This window comes from Channa argus, chromosome 12 (genome assembly GCF_033026475.1).
Source record: "Channa argus isolate prfri chromosome 12, Channa argus male v1.0, whole genome shotgun sequence".
Lineage (NCBI taxonomy): Eukaryota > Metazoa > Chordata > Actinopteri > Anabantiformes > Channidae > Channa > Channa argus.
The window spans coordinates 21,662,082-21,678,435 of record NC_090208.1 but is presented as its reverse complement, the minus strand read 5'-3'; the positions used below and the strand labels follow the sequence as shown (position 1 = coordinate 21,678,435).

Below are 16,354 nucleotides of genomic sequence, written 5' to 3'. Positions count from 1 at the left end.
CTCTGCCCTGTGCAGGTATCCCATCCTGGGCCGGTCCAAAATGAGTCTTCTCAGCAGCAGTCATCGGTCCACCACCTCCCTCCAAAACCTGCCTTCTGGCATCCCCTTTACAAGGACAACACTCCCTGGCAACCCCATACCTCTGACCATAAGAGCCCACAGACACAGGAGTTCCAGGTCCGAACAATAGAAAAATATTCATTAATTGGTTATATACTGTACATGGAGATATGTGTTAAAAATGGGTGCAGATCACAAACGTTGGTAAAACCTTTGATAAGATTGAGTGGTGCCATAAAGACCCTGTGTGTGTGTGTGTGTGTGTGTGTGTATATATATATATATATATATATATATATATATATATATATATATATATATATATATATATATATATATATATATATATATATATATATATAAAACTTTGTTTATTTGTTTTTCTATGGTTCAACAGCAACCCAACAAACAAGGAATGGCCAACTACTCCCGGAAATCCTCTCCTGTATCTTCATCTCCTTCAAATCTCTCCCCTCCACCAATCTCCTCTCCAGGAAACTACAAACAGGATTGTGCTCCTAAGCTCCACAAAGACACGTTCCAACCTCAGGCTGTAAACCATCAGTCCTCTCACTCCTCTTACCCCAGCCCTAGCTCCAAACTTGGGCTAACTTCACCCTGCCAGGCCATGGAGCCTCATGGTCCTCTGAACCAGAGAGGCTGCCTCATTGGTAGCCAAGCTACTTCTCGCACGACATCCACCCCAACAAGAGGGGACAGAGATCCACACCTACATGCCCAGTCATCACCAGCAAACCCTTCTGCAACCAGCAGCAACAGCAGCAGTGTGCCTTGCAGCTACTTCCAGCCACACCCAGGGCTGGGTCACCAGGGTTCCCCTTGTCCTCCTCCGCGTTCTGCAAGCAGCAACACTTCAGTACCTCAGCAACAGCAAAGTGGGCCTCATGAGGCCTGGAGATACCAGAGCAGGCCCAGCAGTCACCCCCTGGTAAGTACAAGAAATTGGTGCAGCAGCTCATATGCACTATATTTATGTTTGTCCTTTTGCACTTATTGTCATTTGATAAAAAGGCAGGACGTATTTTATATGAACTTAATAAATGCACACTAACAATTTACACAGCTGCAGTTAATTAGACAGTGATCCTCATAAAATTAATTGTCTGAACTTTGTATTGTATTTCTTCCCTCAGGGGTCTGGAATCTACAGGCCTCCAGGACTGCTACCTCAGCGACAGCAGAGCCACAATCAAGTCATTGATAGCCGTATTCCCTCCCAGCATCCCCATCATGTCAGCCCTCCTCTGCCCCCAACAAAGTCCACCCAAACACCTGTCATCACCCCCAGTGTTCCTGTTTCACAGCCCTCATGCTCTATCAGCTGCTATAGCAACAGCAACAGCAGCAGTTCTGTGACAGTGAAATCACCTCCTTTTGGTTCCTCTGACAGCAATGGCAGCATTAAAAACTGTTGGCAAAGAGGACAACAACCAGTGCGTCAGTCCTCTACCAGTGCTGTTGCCAGCCCTACCACACATCGAGAAGCTCTAGTGCAGCCAGATAGCCAGAGAAACCGGGCTACCATTGTAAACCAGCCTCACAAACGGGGGCCACCCCAACAGCAACAACAGAAACCCAGCAAATCCAAACCCATGAAGGAGAAGACGTCATTCTATGCTCAGTCTGAAGTTAAGCAACGTCCTGCATTTTCCACAGTTTCCCCATTTTTCCACTCTGGGCTCCAGAGGGCAGGGGACAGAGTAATAACAAGCAGAGTTTCAAATTCTGTTCCCAACACTGATCCTTGCTCTGCTGTCAGCCATCAGCCATGCTCTGCCTCAACACAGGCGGACTCTCAGTCACAGCTTCTCTCACCTGCTCCAACCTCTGTTCCCCAATCCATTGAAGAGGCTCTAGATAAGCTTGATGCTGAGCTGGAGGGACACATGCAGGCTGAGGAAAGGAGGAAGAGGGATAAAGAAGAGATGGAGAGAAAATTTAGGGAAGAGGAGAGGCATATGAAAGAATGGGACATGAGACAAAAGCGGGATGAGAAGAGGAGGAAAGAGCTTGAAAAAGAGGAGGAGAGAAAAAGGAGAGAACTGGAGAGACAGGAGGAAGAGAGGAAAAGAAGAAAGCTGGACAGACAAGAGCAAGAAGAAAAAAGGAGAGAAGTAGAGAGGCTGGAGGAAGAGAGGAAAAGGCAAGAATGGGAGAAAAAGGAGCAGGAAAGGGAGAGGAAAGAGTGGGACATGCAGGAAGAGGAGAGAAAGAAAAGAGAAGCAGAGAAACAGGAGCAAGAGAGAAACAAGCAACTGGAGAGGCAGGAGGAAGAAAAGAAAAAACAAAGACAACTGGAGGAGAAAAAGAGGATGGAGCAGAAGAGGGAGGACGATATGTACAGTGCAAAAGGCAAAGAACAGACGGCAATTGAAAATCTCGAGAAACTGCTCTCAGACAACACCTCCCCACCACTCCCACCTCCTCGCCTCTCTTCTGCTACTGCACCTCCTGCATGTTCACTACCCCCAATTTCACAGGCCTCACCCTCTTACCCCTGGCTAAGTCGTGGTGGTGTAGTCCCCTGTCCACCAGGCCAGACTTCCAACATCACTACTCCTGTAGAAAGGTTACGGCCACCTCCTCTTACACCACAGACGGAGTATGCCAGAGAAAAGCAGAGGCAGAGAGAGATGTGGGGCAACAATGGCGGAACGACATTCAGTCCCTCATCAACACACAATACCTCAGGAAGTAACCAGCTGGTATACCACAACAAGCCACCAGCAATGCAAGCTGCACCCAATCAATCCAAAGACTTAGCCAGGGAGAGAGAAAGCGACCGACACTCTTTGCCCACCTTGCCACTTAGAGAGCCCCCTAAACTGTATCAGGCATTTCCCAGAGAAAAACCTCCACCAACTTTATCCTCCAGCTCCACAGGGGGAATTGTCAACAAGCCAATGACAGGAAGTGTCTTGGAAAATGCCACCGGCAGCTGTGGCGAGGACTCTGACAGTGCACAGTTTGAGGAGGAGCCCTCTGAGTTGTCAACACTACTCCCTGATGGTCTGGCTAACATTATGGCAATGCTGGATGAGTCTATCAAAAAGGAAGAGGAGATGTGTGAAAAGAGTGGGTCAACGAGTCTCTTGGACAATTCTTCACCTAGTGTCCAGCCAATCAAGAACTACCTGTGTGCCCCAGATCTTATTCCAGCAACAAAGCATCAGCCCAACCAGGAAGACTTTGGATCGAATCCCCATGCTAGCCCTCCTGTGCTCAGCCGCCAAGGCTCTCTGGCATCCCCTTGCAGTCGGACGTCTTCTCTCAACGAGGAGGATGAGGACTACCTTAAACCTTTTCCAAATTTTTCTAAACAGTCAACAGACATGGGAATGAGAGTAGCAAACACCAATTACCGCCACAGCGATCTGGCTAAACTTTATGGTCTCCCTGAGCAGACTAAAATTGAGGGTGATGATTATGATGACGAGGAGGATTCGGAAACCTCATCTTGTTCTCCACCACCCCAAAGACCCCACCTCCACCAAACGGGGGTAAACAGCACGTTTAAGACAAGAGAAACAGTCCTAGAGAGCCAGTACACATACCGAGGCGGGCCTTTTGGCCGACCCCCTCCATCAGCTCTATTTGGGATCAAATACTCTTCTTCACTGTCCCTGGGGCCTGATATTTGCCCCCAGCAGCAGGGTGCTTCTCCTACATCAGATTCAACCAATCCACCATTCAGTCCAGCTGGTCCACCCATAAAGTCCTCTCCTCTGCTGGAAGATGAAAAACTTAAAATAGAGGATGAAGATGACTGGATAGACGATGAAGAAACAACAGAGGAAATTCATACCACAAACCCTATTAAGGTAATCAAAGAAGAGCAAAGGTTGACAACCATCTCAGAGTCTTCTCTGGCAGAATTAGGCAAGAGCTGTGAGGTCTTCCTTAGCAGACACTCAATTCCTAACAAAAACTCTCATGATAAACCCAACAGTGACAGCAAATTGGAGGACAGGCACAAGCCTGAGAAAGTAAAGGAACACAGAAATAAAGATAGGAACAAGGACAGAGACAGGGAGAAAGAGAAAAAGAGGAAGCACGGTCACAGCCACAGCAGCAGCAAGAAGCATGAAGACAGGAAAGAAAAGAAGCATAGAGACAAGAGAGAGGATACTGCATTTTCTTCCTCTTCATCTTCTGCCCACTCCAGCTCCAGCCACAAGCGACACAAGGACGGTAAGATACACAAGGAGAAGAAGAATCGCAGAATTCTCGGTGACCTCAACCACCAGAGCAAAGACGGGTCTGAGAAGAGTTTGAGTCACTGTGACACAGACAAAAAGAAGCGCAAGGAAGCATCAGGTGCCAGCTCCACCAGCGAAGGTGAGCGTACAGAATGGAGCTCAAAGAGTTCCGGGGAGAGATCTGAGCACAAAAAAGGCCCTGAATCCTGTTCTTCATTAGGATCCACAGACTTCATGAAACTAAAGGCACTGTCAGATGGGCCACCCAAGGAGCTGAAGATTCGCCTGATAAAGGTGGAGAGTGGGGACAGGGAGACATTCATTGCCTCAGAGGTGGAAGAAAAAAGAATCCCACTGGAGGAAATCAGCATCAAGAACACTGCCACTGAAATCATCCGGTCCTGCAAGTAGGTGATCTGTGGATTTGTGATTCGGCTTCAACTTTTACATTTGTGATATAAAGTGTTTTGAATCTTTGTTTGCACATGTCAACATGTTTTTTTCCTCCTTTATTTTTTGTCTTAGGGCAGCCAGAATTAAAGGGAAGTTCAGAGAATCTTACTTGCTCCCAGCCTTCTCTGTAAAGCCACTCTTGAACTCAGAAGAACCGCTTCCTAGAGAGAAACTGAACCCTCCTACGCCCAGTATCTATGTATGTCCCAATAGACATTACATTTCCTGCTACTTGGTCTCCTTTTAGTGTTTGGCTTTTCATGTAACACATATACGAAGTTAACTTTTTATCCACTGTAGTAAATCCGACAAATATATTTATTATCGTACATTTAGCCAACAACAAAAGAAAGCTGCAAAGACACTTTATTCAGAAATTGTCCAAACACTCTATAAGGCAAGAGAACATGAATATCTAGTGTACATGTTGGACAGATGTTTAGGTATTAGCATCCATGCTGCCCTCTTGTGGTCATTCACTGTACATGAAGATAAACGGTTATTAAAATGTATTTTTCTTCTCTGTAGTTGGAGAGTAAGAGGGATGCCTTTTCCCCTGTGCTGCTGCAGTTCTGTACAGACCCCAAGAACCCTGTTACTGTTATCAGAGGCCTGGCTGGATCTCTACGGCTCAGTAAGTTTACAATTTTAGGTGATCTGTTTACAGCAAATAAACTTACTTGAAAGCTCTGTTCTGGATTAAAGAAACTGTTATCTGAGCAATTATCTAACACATAACTACCTCAAAAGCACATTTGTAAGTAACTTTTTTCTCTTCTTTAAGACCTGGGGTTGTTTTCTACAAAGTCACTAGTGGAAGCTAATGCAGATCAGGCAGTGGAGGTGAGGACTCAGGTGCAACAACCTGCTGATGAGAACTGGGACCCTAGTGGGACAGGTCAGACGTGGCCCTGTGAGAGCAGTCGCTCCTACACCACTATTGCAAAGTACGCCCAGTACCAGGCCTCCAGCTTTCAAGAGAGCCTGCAGGTACAGAACCCTGCATCCTACTGCTGCCTTTAATTCGGATATTTTTACCTTTTCCTACTCCACTATTTCTCTGTACAATTCTGTGTAATATGGCAGTGTGATGGTTTTATGTCTCTTTCTCTGTGATGCCGCTAATAAATCTTCTGGATCCTCAGGAGGAGAAAGGCAGCGATGAGGAGGATGATGAAGAAGATGAAAAGGAGAAGAAGTCATCAAACTGTTCTGATACTCCAAGCAAGGACATTTTTAAAGAAAGTAGCAGGTAAGGGACAGTAATGAAAAGCTACATGTTTACCAATGTTTGTTGTTGGTAGTAATGCTTTATCTTTTTCCTACTCCTTAGTGGTGAGCAGAAAGCAGTAGGGAAGATCATTAAATTTGGCACTAACATCGACCTCTCGGATCCAAAAAGGTGAGCATATATGTCAAACAGCACATCACAGAACAGTGCCCAATGAAGCCATGTCTCAGTAATAGCATTTGATCTTTACTGCAATGCCTTCTGTCCTTTCTCAACGCTGCAGCATGATCATAGCAAATTCTAGCAAGTTCTAACCTGATGTCTGTGCTCAGGTGGAAGTCCCAACTACAAGAATTACAGAAACTGCCAGCTTTTATGCGTGTAGCATCCAGCGGAAACATGTTGAGCCATGTCGGACATACGATCCTAGGCATGAACACTGTCCAGCTCTACATGAAGGTTCCAGGAAGTCGGACACCAGGTAATGGACACTGGCACTCTTCCATGTTTTCAATTTGTGGGATAAAGTTTTTGTTCTACATTACATCCAAAACAAAAATCAAATACCATAAAATATGACAGACAACATTCTGTCCTTATATTACAGGTCACCAGGAAAACAACAACTTCTGCTCAGTGAACATCAATATTGGTCCTGGGGACTGTGAATGGTTCTCTGTCCATGACAACTACTGGCAGGCCATCAATGACTTCTGTGAAAAGTAAGTACACAGAGACAACTATGAGAATTCAAGCTCACATTCACAGTTTGTATCTGGGGCAATTTACTTAACCTTTTCATTGTATGTGCCCAGACATGGAGTGGACTATCTGACAGGATCCTGGTGGCCAGTATTGGAAGACCTCTACAACGCCAACATCCCCGTGTACCGCTTCATCCAGCGACCAGGAGACCTAGTGTGGATTAATGCTGGAACTGTCCACTGGGTTCAGGCTGTGGGCTGGTGCAACAACATTGCCTGGAATGTGGGACCTCTCAATGGTGAGGGGTGTGCCATATAGTGAGCAAATACAATTTCTATGGCGACTGTCGTATTCCTTAACTTTGTTTCCTGTGTATTAATCAGGTTACCAGTACCAGCTGGCCCTGGAAAGGTTTGAGTGGAACGAAGTAAAAAAGGTCAAGTCCATCGTTCCTATGATTCACGTGTCCTGGAATGTGGCCCGTACTGTCAAGATCACTGACCCAGACACCTATAAGATGATCAAGTGAGTACGTCCTCCATACCAGCACCCAGCTCCATTTTAATAAACAGTTTTCTTACCTTCACAAAGTCTGAGAGGCATTTTTAAAACATCTTAATATCAGGTCTAGACAAAATAGACAAAAAGTAAACATTTAAACAAACAACTTCCAACATGACATTACATATTATAAATCAATTCTCATAAAAGTATTGAAGGGCTAGTGTTAAATTGCTTATTGTACACTTTTGTTAAAGTTTTAATATTAATTACTAATTTAGATTGTACATAAATAAATAAAGCAAATTCCAAAACTTAGGGGAAAATGTTTAATAGCGATTTTATACTAACATTGGTCTCCTCTCCTGGTAGACATTGCCTGCTGCAGTCCATGAAGCATATCCAGATTCTGCGAGACCAACTACTGGCTGACGGCAAGAAGATTTCCTATCAGAGCCGGGTCAAAGACGAGCCTGCCTACTACTGCAACGAGTGTGACGTAAGTTGCTTCCCTAAATAAGAGGATGCTATTGCCCTGCAATAAACATTCAGGGAGATAGGTCAGGTTTTGTAGCGATGTTTAGGAAAAAGTGTTTGCGAAAAATACCCACTTAATTTACTACACCTCGTTATGAAATGTATTGAATATTAAACTAACTGAGTTTAGCAATCACAAAAGCTAAAAAAAAAAAAAAAAACTCTTGATGAAGGTATGTTGTGAAGGTAGCCTTCTTTAGCTATGTTGAAACAAACCTTATCTTGCTACATCAAACCAACCAACTGCAGTCTAATAAAACTTCTCTGCTCCATCCTAAGTCTTGTTTCTGTTTAAACATAAGATGGTAACTAATAGAAGTCAATGTGCAAAGTGGATTGTCTGTATTTCTGGATACTTATGAAGAAAAACTAATAACATTTTAGTGTGTAATGTCAGCACTTTTACCTACACCTACTGGATTAAATAATGTGGGCAAAATATTTAAAACTGCTCATAATAGTACAAATCAGCACAGCAACCTACAGATTACATTGTGACTATGGACTGCAGCAGTTGTCCTCACAAAGAAGACAGACATTGTTTTGTGATACTGAAATCAGAGTGTAAATATCCTTTTAATATAACTGATATTCTAAAATGACCCTCATTGTTTTTAAATTTGTTCTATCTTTGGTCACAGGTGGAGGTGTTTAATTTGTTGTTTGTGACAAGTGAGAACAACAGCAGAAAGACGTATGTGGTTCACTGTGAGGATTGTGCACGCCAGCGTAGTCCCAACCTGACCAACGTAGTGGTGCTGGAGCAGTACCGCATAGAGGAGCTTATGAACACATATGACTCCTTCAGCCTGGTAGGCACAGACTTATTTTTACAACACCTCTGTTTTTCCCTCCTTGTCCAACGTGTTAGTTTCTTGTTGAATTTTGTTTCTGACCTAAAGAAAAATTCGAACACTTGAAGGTTTTGTTACATACAGATTTTGATTTCTACTTGTTTCTTGTCCTACCAGGCCTCCTCTTCCTCCCGGTGACAGAGGTCCCCTCCATCTCTTCAGCCATAACCAAAACTCCTGCAAGCCAGGACAAAAAGACAGTTTCACAATGGTTTTCAACTTAACATTTCATTATTTAAAATATTTTGATACTACTTTTACTACTGTTAAGACTTGCCGATCAGCCAGTTGAATAAGTTTACTCATTACTGTTTACAAAAAGAAATACCAAGCTGCCAATAAAATACCAGTTTACTCTCAGATGGTGCTTTCAACCATAAACCCTGGAAAAATGAGGTTAAGAACCTGGGGGCAGTTGGTGCTGCCATTGAACAAACTGTGGAGGGTCTGTAATGGTTTCAATGGCGTGTTTCTGTCAGTACCAGAACAAACTTTTTCTTTTGTCTTGAATACTGAAATTTGTACATGCTATTTGAAAAGTTTGTGGGGTGCTGTCTTTTTTAAAAATAATTTATTGTTTTGTTTTTTTTTCTAAACTAGAGCAGCCTAGATATATACCACATTGGCCTTGTATTTAGAAAAGAGAAAATGGAAAAATACTAATAATAGAGATATGAACATTTTTCTAAAGCATTAAGAATTAAAAAAATAAAATACAATTCTGTGGAATGCTTCAAAACATACGGGTTATAATAACTAATTGTTTTGGGGGGAGTTCATTTTTGTTTTTCAGATTCTTGTATGTGTTGTAAATCCTGTTTTATGAATTACTTTTACTTTTTCTGGAGAGAAATATTCACTTGTCACAAGTTTTGTTCAATTATTTGATATATGTATAAACTCTCTTTAAAAAAAAAAATCGTCATCTGGTGTTTGTGTGCCGTACCTCTGTTTTGTTCAAATATGCAGATTTAGTAATTCCTGGATTTGTATTTTTTCTTTTATTGTACATTAATTTAAAATGTTTCCTCTATTTATTGGATAACAATGTTCTCCCCTTTTTTGATAGGTTGTACAAGTTTGCCATTATTTTCTTTATTTTTTATGGTGACTGATTGCTCAGTAAGAACTGAAATGTGGGGCTTGTGTGTCCAGGGGAGTGGAGGCTGCTGTTTCTCTGGTGCTTGCTTCACAACTCCTGCCTTTTTCTCCTGATATATATTAAATGATGTCTTTATCTTAAATATAACACCACCTTTCCTGTAGATGATAGACACACTGCTCACGTAGAGAAGATGACTAATGGAATGCTGTGTTTGTATGCTTATTAAGGAAAAACTTTTTCCAAAGGGTTTTCAGAAATGATAATTTTTTTTTTTTTTTATGATGTAGGGGGCTTTTAGACGAGATTTTATGATATCTGTTGAAAATGTAACGGGATAGCTGGTGCTAAATGTTCTCTTTGAACAACATTTTCTCTGTTTGTCTTCTTAAAATGAGATTTATATTTTTCCTGTTGCAATATTACCTTCTTCTCTTTGTGGTCATTTATTTATAACTGCACTGTTTAGAGAATTCACACAGACATACTTGCAGACACACACACACACACCCCAAACTGAGCCAGACATGTCTTAAACACTTGTGAATTTGTGTGACATTACTATTAATAAACTCTTTTGATAAATGAAGAAAGGAGTATGGTCTGTATGATTTAAAAAAAAAATTTGTTTTCCTGTTGTCTCCTATTTGCCACAGAACACCAATCTGCCCGTAATATTTCTGTCTGGAGTCAATCTGGTTTATGATCTTTCTCAACATCAACTACCTGACTTTCAGCTATCACTCACTCACTGCCCTCAAATGTGTCACAGTCCACCTTATTTCCATTTATACCCCACTACTACAATAATAAGTCATATCCTTTGGCTGTGACAAAGTTTGGAACAGCTTTGTGATTCACGCCCTCAAGTTGAGCTTGCTATTGTTAGACATGCGTGTGAGAATAAGACTGGAGTCGATAGAAAAGTTTCCATTTAGACATCAGCATCCAGGGTAAACTAAGGAAGGAGATTGTTCAAGCAGCAAAACTTCACAGATAGCAGAGCAGGAAATGGCGAGAAGCAGTAACAAGACAGCTCAGACTTCTGTTTTCTTACTGATAATAATTCAATAGGAAGTCAAAAACACACAAAAAATGAAGCACAAATACTTTTCATAATTACATTTGTAACCATCCACTGTTCTGTCCCGGAGTCAAAACGTTCAATACAAACCCTATTCACACACAGTGTATCCCGAAAGTATTCACAACTCGTTGTTATTCCAAAATAGACCAAATTCATTATTTTCCTCAAAATTCTACAAACAATACTCCATAATGACAATGTGAAAGATGTTTGTTTGAAATCTTTGCAAATTTATTAAAATTTTTTTTTAAAAGAATCACATGGATATATGTTTTCATGGCCTTTGCCATGACACTCGAATTTGAGCTCGGGTGTATCCTGTTTCCAATAATCATCCTTGAGATGTTTCTAAAAGTTGATTGGAGTCCACCTGTGGGAAATTCAGTTGATTGGCCATGAATTGGAAAAGCATACACCTGTCCATATAAGCTCCCACAGTTAACAGTGCATGTCAGAACACAAACCAAGCCATGAAGTCCAAGTAATTGTCTGTAGACCTCAGAGACAGGATTGTATGGAGGCACAGATCTAGCGAAAGGTGCAGAAAACGGAAGAACTTTGGAACCACCAGGACTCTTCCTAGAGCGGCACGGCCAGCCAAACTGAACGATCAAGAGAGAAGGGCCTTAGTCAGGGAGGTGACCAAGAACCGGATGGTCACTCTGAAAGAGAGCGAACCAGAAGAAAAACCATCTGTGCAGCACTCCACCAATCAGGCCTGTATGTTAGAGTGGCCAGATGGAAATAATTCCCCAGTAAAAGGCACATGTCAGCCCGGCTGAAGGACTCTCAGAACATGAGAAACAAAATTATCAGGTCTTACGAAACAATGATTGAACTCTTTGGCCTGAATGCCAAGTGTCATCTCTGGAGGAAACCAGGCACCGCTCACCACCTGGTCAATACCATCCCTACAGTGAAGCATGGTGGTGGCAGCATCATGCTGTGGTGATGTTTTTCAGCAGCAGGAACTAGGAGACTAGTCAGGATCGAGGGAAAGATGAATGCACCAATGCTAAGAGACATTCTTGATGAAAACCTGTTCCAGAGAGCTCTGGACCTCAGACTGGGGCAACGGTTCATCTTTCAACAGGACAACGACCCTAAGCACACAGACAAGGTAACAAAGGAGTGGCTACCGGGCAACTCTGTAAATGTCCTTTAGTGACCCAGCCAGAGCGCAGACTTGAACCCGATTGATCATATATAAAGATCTGAAAATGGCTGTGCACCACACTCCCCATCCAACCTGATGGCGCTACAGCAAAGAAGAATCTGCCCATAAATAGGTGGCCAAGCTTGTAGCATCATACTCAAAGACTTGAGGCTGTAATTGGTGCTAAGTGTACTTCAACAAACTATTAAGCAAAGGCGGTGAATACTTATGTACATGTGATTTGTTTTTTTATTTTGTTTTATTTTATTATTTATTTTTAAAGTTGGAAAAAGTTAAGCGCTGGGAATACTTTCTGGATGCACTGTACATTGAACCTGTTGTGAATCCTTCACATATTAGTTGTGGAGCTTTTTTATAATTAGAATATTTATCAGTCAGACACATTTTTCACGTCACAATGAAATGCATTTAACCCATTCCCTTGGGGCGCTAGTTCCCCACCACAATGGGCACAGAAGAAACTAGCAGTGTCTCGCTCAAGGCACCTGGCAAGGTGGGCTGGAATTTAATATTGCAGATTCCAGCATCCCAGCCTGATGATCTACCCATGATCTATTCGCTTTAGCAAGATATTTTGCTAAAGCAAACATATCTTGCAGTATCTTAAGATGTGTAAGACACTGCCATGGTCACACTAACAGATTAAATGTACATTTTCTAATAGTTTTGGATCTTGTTCATGTCAAGTGTGCTCGCTTTTATTTTGACAGTGTCTGCCAACAGTGTCAAATTCTTTCTCATCTCACAAATTATACAAACACATGAAACGGGAGCCTTATAATGTAATCAATTATTTATTATGATGATGTGAAATATTAAACAAATGCTTTACATCAAAAAAACCAAACAGGATGACAGCTGTAACAACAATCAAAACAAGACAACACATGAAACAATAGGAAACAGCAGCACACCGAACAGCTATAAGGGGCCACAGAGTTGAGTGTCCTTTAACAACTTTTTAAATTTGACCAAAAAAAGAGAAAAGAAATGCAACTTTTTTGGTTACACCGAGTTGTAGCTTTCACATTGAACACTGACAAAGGCAGTTCGACAAAAAGTAGAGTGTAATCTCTTAAAGAAAATATTCTTTATGATTTTACTGAGCAGTCTGAGTGGAAATAAAAGTCATACAGTGAAGTCCAAGCATTTGGGATTTTATACACAAACATATGTAAAATAAGGCAAGAAGATATGAAATATCTTATGAAATATGAAAAAAGTCCTTTTCTCCTAATGTTACTTTCAAAAGTTACATACGTAATACTTACATACTACATGTACTTACAATACTCCACTACAATACTATGCATTTTTGTACATACAAACATTTTTGAAACATTTCTTTTTTAGATATTTTTCGTGGTCTAATTTAAAGCCTATAAGTTAAAATAAATAAATAAAAAACTTATCAGGCAGTCCAACAGAGCATTAGCAGGCCAGCATATCCTAAGGTCAAGCTACAGGCCACAGGGCCAGCGGAGGGTCAGTGCATTACTTGACAGACTGAAGGAAATCCTGCTTCAAACCACACAGGAAGACCACCTCCGTCCAAAATGTCTGTCCACCCCACTGCAGTCAGGTGATGAGGGGCTAAGAACCAAGATACTTCAACAGTCCAATCACAACCATACGGCGTAAACATGGACAAAACTTTGAAGTTTGTTTATGCTGCTCTCGAAGAGTAAGATATGAAAGATTATGTAGCGACTAGGCTATTTGATCTGTATTCAGAAGTTTCCCTGAGGAGCCCCTGTCAAATCCTCCGTCAGGCGTGACAACAGCAACACAAAGTCAAAGACTAAAACATTGTAATAATGATTTTACAAGATGAGCTAATGCAGCATGAGGATTTACAAGTACTTCTATAAGTACTTTACTATATCTTATTGGAATGAGAACCTGTTTTGTTTCTACACGTGCAATTGTGTTTGTGTGTGTGTGTCACAACTAAAGAACAGCTGGACCTAAATAAACACTGTAAACTCAAAGCAGAGGAAAAGGAGCAGAAAATCTGAATTACGTAGACAAGACTAATTACTGTGCTTATGCTCTGATCTTTTCTTATCATTTGGCCAATTACAGTCTTCTTCCATCACTTTGTTCTTGTTCCATTCTCCTGCTCTCTAGCACAGTATACGACAGGATATAAGCATTTATCTAAATCACATCTAACTGTGCACATATATTGCATCCTAATCTGTAAAGAGTGCAGACTGATGTCTTTGGGTTTTACATCTTGTATCTTTACGTCATGTATCAACAAAAAGCTCTATTACTAAACTGGAGGTTTGCCCTCTGCTGTCACCTAGATGGTGATCTAACAACCTGTGGTTAAAAAAAATTATTAATTATAAAACTGTGTAAGGGTGAAAGCTATTACATGTTTCTATAAAACTAAAGTCAATTTCAGCAGGAACTCACTTTTTGAATTGAACATACAAAAACAGGGAAAAAACCAAACCAGGTCACCATGGATCATATTGACAAAAATACAGGTTCATATACACTATTAGACAATTGCAGTATTAGTAAAACAAATATTCAACCCCCTCATGTCTTTATTGGCATCTAATACTAAACTGTTTGTGTAATGTTAGATTGTGTTGGATGTTCACAAAGTCAACCTGAGCAAACACAAAACGCATGTTAATTGTTAAACTATAATAACTTAAGCTAAAAGGTGATTTAATACCCACTAAACTGGGGTAATTTGTTTCCTTTGGGTTGGATGGGGTTCAGGAGCTAGAACAGTTGTCCACCAACCGCAAGGTAAGCAGTTCAATTTCCAGGTCCTTCTGTCCATATGTCATAGTGTCCTTAGGCAAGACACGAATCCGAAGGAGCTCCTAGTGGTCAGATAGTGCCTTTGTATGGCAGCTCTGCCTTTATTGTTGTGTTTTGTCATGTAAACTAAAAAAGTGCTATTTAAAAAGGGCAGAAGATTTAATATTTAGTTACTTCAACCAAAACATTATTTAAATAAAATGTAACCTGCATTGATAAATGCTTGCAGCTGGTCACACGCAGACCTGATTAGTAGCGGCCCTGTTCGAGGAAATCATCACCTTAATAGACCATTTTGAAAAGTATGAAGTTGGCTATAAGCTATTTCTAAGGCTCTGGGACTCCACAAATCCACAACAACAGACCATCTCATTGTGGACTACAATGTTGTATCGCCACGAACAGACTGTTGTGGATGGTGTGCACCTTTCCACAAAGACTCTCACGTGCAATCCTGAGCAACAAATATGTTCAGGTCCTAAGTCGACCTCAGTGTGGCTAAACTGAAATCAAGTAGAAGTTTTGAAGCAGCATAGTAAAATATTTTTGCTATACTTTGTTTGGCTAGAACCGTTACATTGCCTGTAAGGAGCCATTCCTGAACAACAACAGACAACATCAGAGCATCTTACCTGGGCCAAGGAGGAAAAACCTCTCTTGAGAAAACACAATCTACCCTTGGCCACTGGTTTGCTCGCTCATGTATTAATATGCTCGGCTTGCCAGCTACCTCTGCAGCTTAACGCTGCTATCAAAGCAACCAGGTACTTCAATGATGCCATGCTTCAATTCAATTCAACTTTATTTATATAGCACCAATTCACAACAAAGTCATCTCAGGGCACTTTACAGAATAAAGTCAAGTGCTTGAGGCTGATCACCTTGTTGCCAAAGCGCATTAATGAAGTAATTTGCGCTTAAAAAAAAAAAAAGAAAAAAGAAAAAGTGTCTGATCAAGTACCACACTTTTCCAAAATTTTTAGGTAGTGGGTTTTTGATTTTTAGGACCTGTAAGCCATAGTTATTGAAATTAAAGCAATGAAATGATTAAAGCAATGAAATAAAAGCTGTGAAATACTTTACTTCACATGAATCTAGATTAGTTAAATTTTATTTAATTTAATGAGATACAGCAGTTGTCCCTCTTCCCTTACCAAACACATAAATTATATGCATTTTACACATACAGATCTGCATTTAGGGACTTTGTGTCAAAGTTTCTGTCAGACTTTAAGCACACTTGATTTTAAATGAGGCAGCATTGCCCTGTTATCATCTATCATTTCATTCATTCGTTCCCTCAGCTGCAATTTCCTGTCTGCGTGCAGCCTTTTGTTCCACAGTTGGAGAAAACCAATTAAAAAACCTGGTTACCTGAATACATGACAAAAAATTGGCGGACTCCTATAGAAATCACCCTGGGGTTTCCCTAATCCTCTAACCTGATTTTGAAAACCAGCTTTCCCATTTAGATGACAGTTAAGAAATCAGTTTTCCAGAGGAAACCGACTAACTAACCTGGTTACAGTTTCATGTAACATATCCATGGAAATGCAATCAATGTGTAGTAAATAGGGACTAAATAGGGACTCACAGGGTAGCAAAAGTAACAGGACGCTGATAAGAAAAGGGGGGTGGGG

The 16,354-nt window shown here is 41.1% G+C and overlaps 1 protein-coding gene across 6 annotated transcripts in view; it reads left to right on the top strand.

Moving 5' to 3' along the window:
• The window catches only part of kdm6ba (lysine (K)-specific demethylase 6B, a), an 89,893-nt gene extending 79,637 nt beyond the window's left edge, over window positions 1-10,256 (top strand). For 4 of the 6 annotated variants that reach the window (XM_067523066.1, XM_067523068.1, XM_067523070.1 and 1 more), the window contains 15 exons: window positions 16-177; window positions 458-1,009; window positions 1,215-4,687; window positions 4,806-4,932; window positions 5,262-5,367; window positions 5,518-5,723; window positions 5,879-5,985; window positions 6,067-6,135; window positions 6,297-6,445; window positions 6,572-6,686; window positions 6,780-6,967; window positions 7,053-7,194; window positions 7,543-7,669; window positions 8,349-8,519; window positions 8,679-10,256. In XM_067523066.1, coding sequence (XP_067379167.1) covers window positions 16-177; window positions 458-1,009; window positions 1,215-4,687; window positions 4,806-4,932; window positions 5,262-5,367; window positions 5,518-5,723; window positions 5,879-5,985; window positions 6,067-6,135; window positions 6,297-6,445; window positions 6,572-6,686; window positions 6,780-6,967; window positions 7,053-7,194; window positions 7,543-7,669; window positions 8,349-8,519; window positions 8,679-8,699 — 5,715 coding nt within the window. In that variant the 3' untranslated portion in view covers window positions 8,700-10,256. Of the gene's footprint in view, window positions 1-15; window positions 178-457; window positions 1,010-1,214; window positions 4,688-4,805; window positions 4,933-5,261; window positions 5,368-5,517; window positions 5,724-5,878; window positions 5,986-6,066; window positions 6,136-6,247; window positions 6,446-6,571; window positions 6,687-6,779; window positions 6,968-7,052; window positions 7,199-7,542; window positions 7,670-8,348; window positions 8,520-8,678 lie in introns of those variants that run through there. The other 2 variants (XM_067523071.1, XM_067523072.1) reach the window with 2 other exon arrangements.
• Window positions 10,257-16,354: the final 6,098 nt, after the last annotated feature.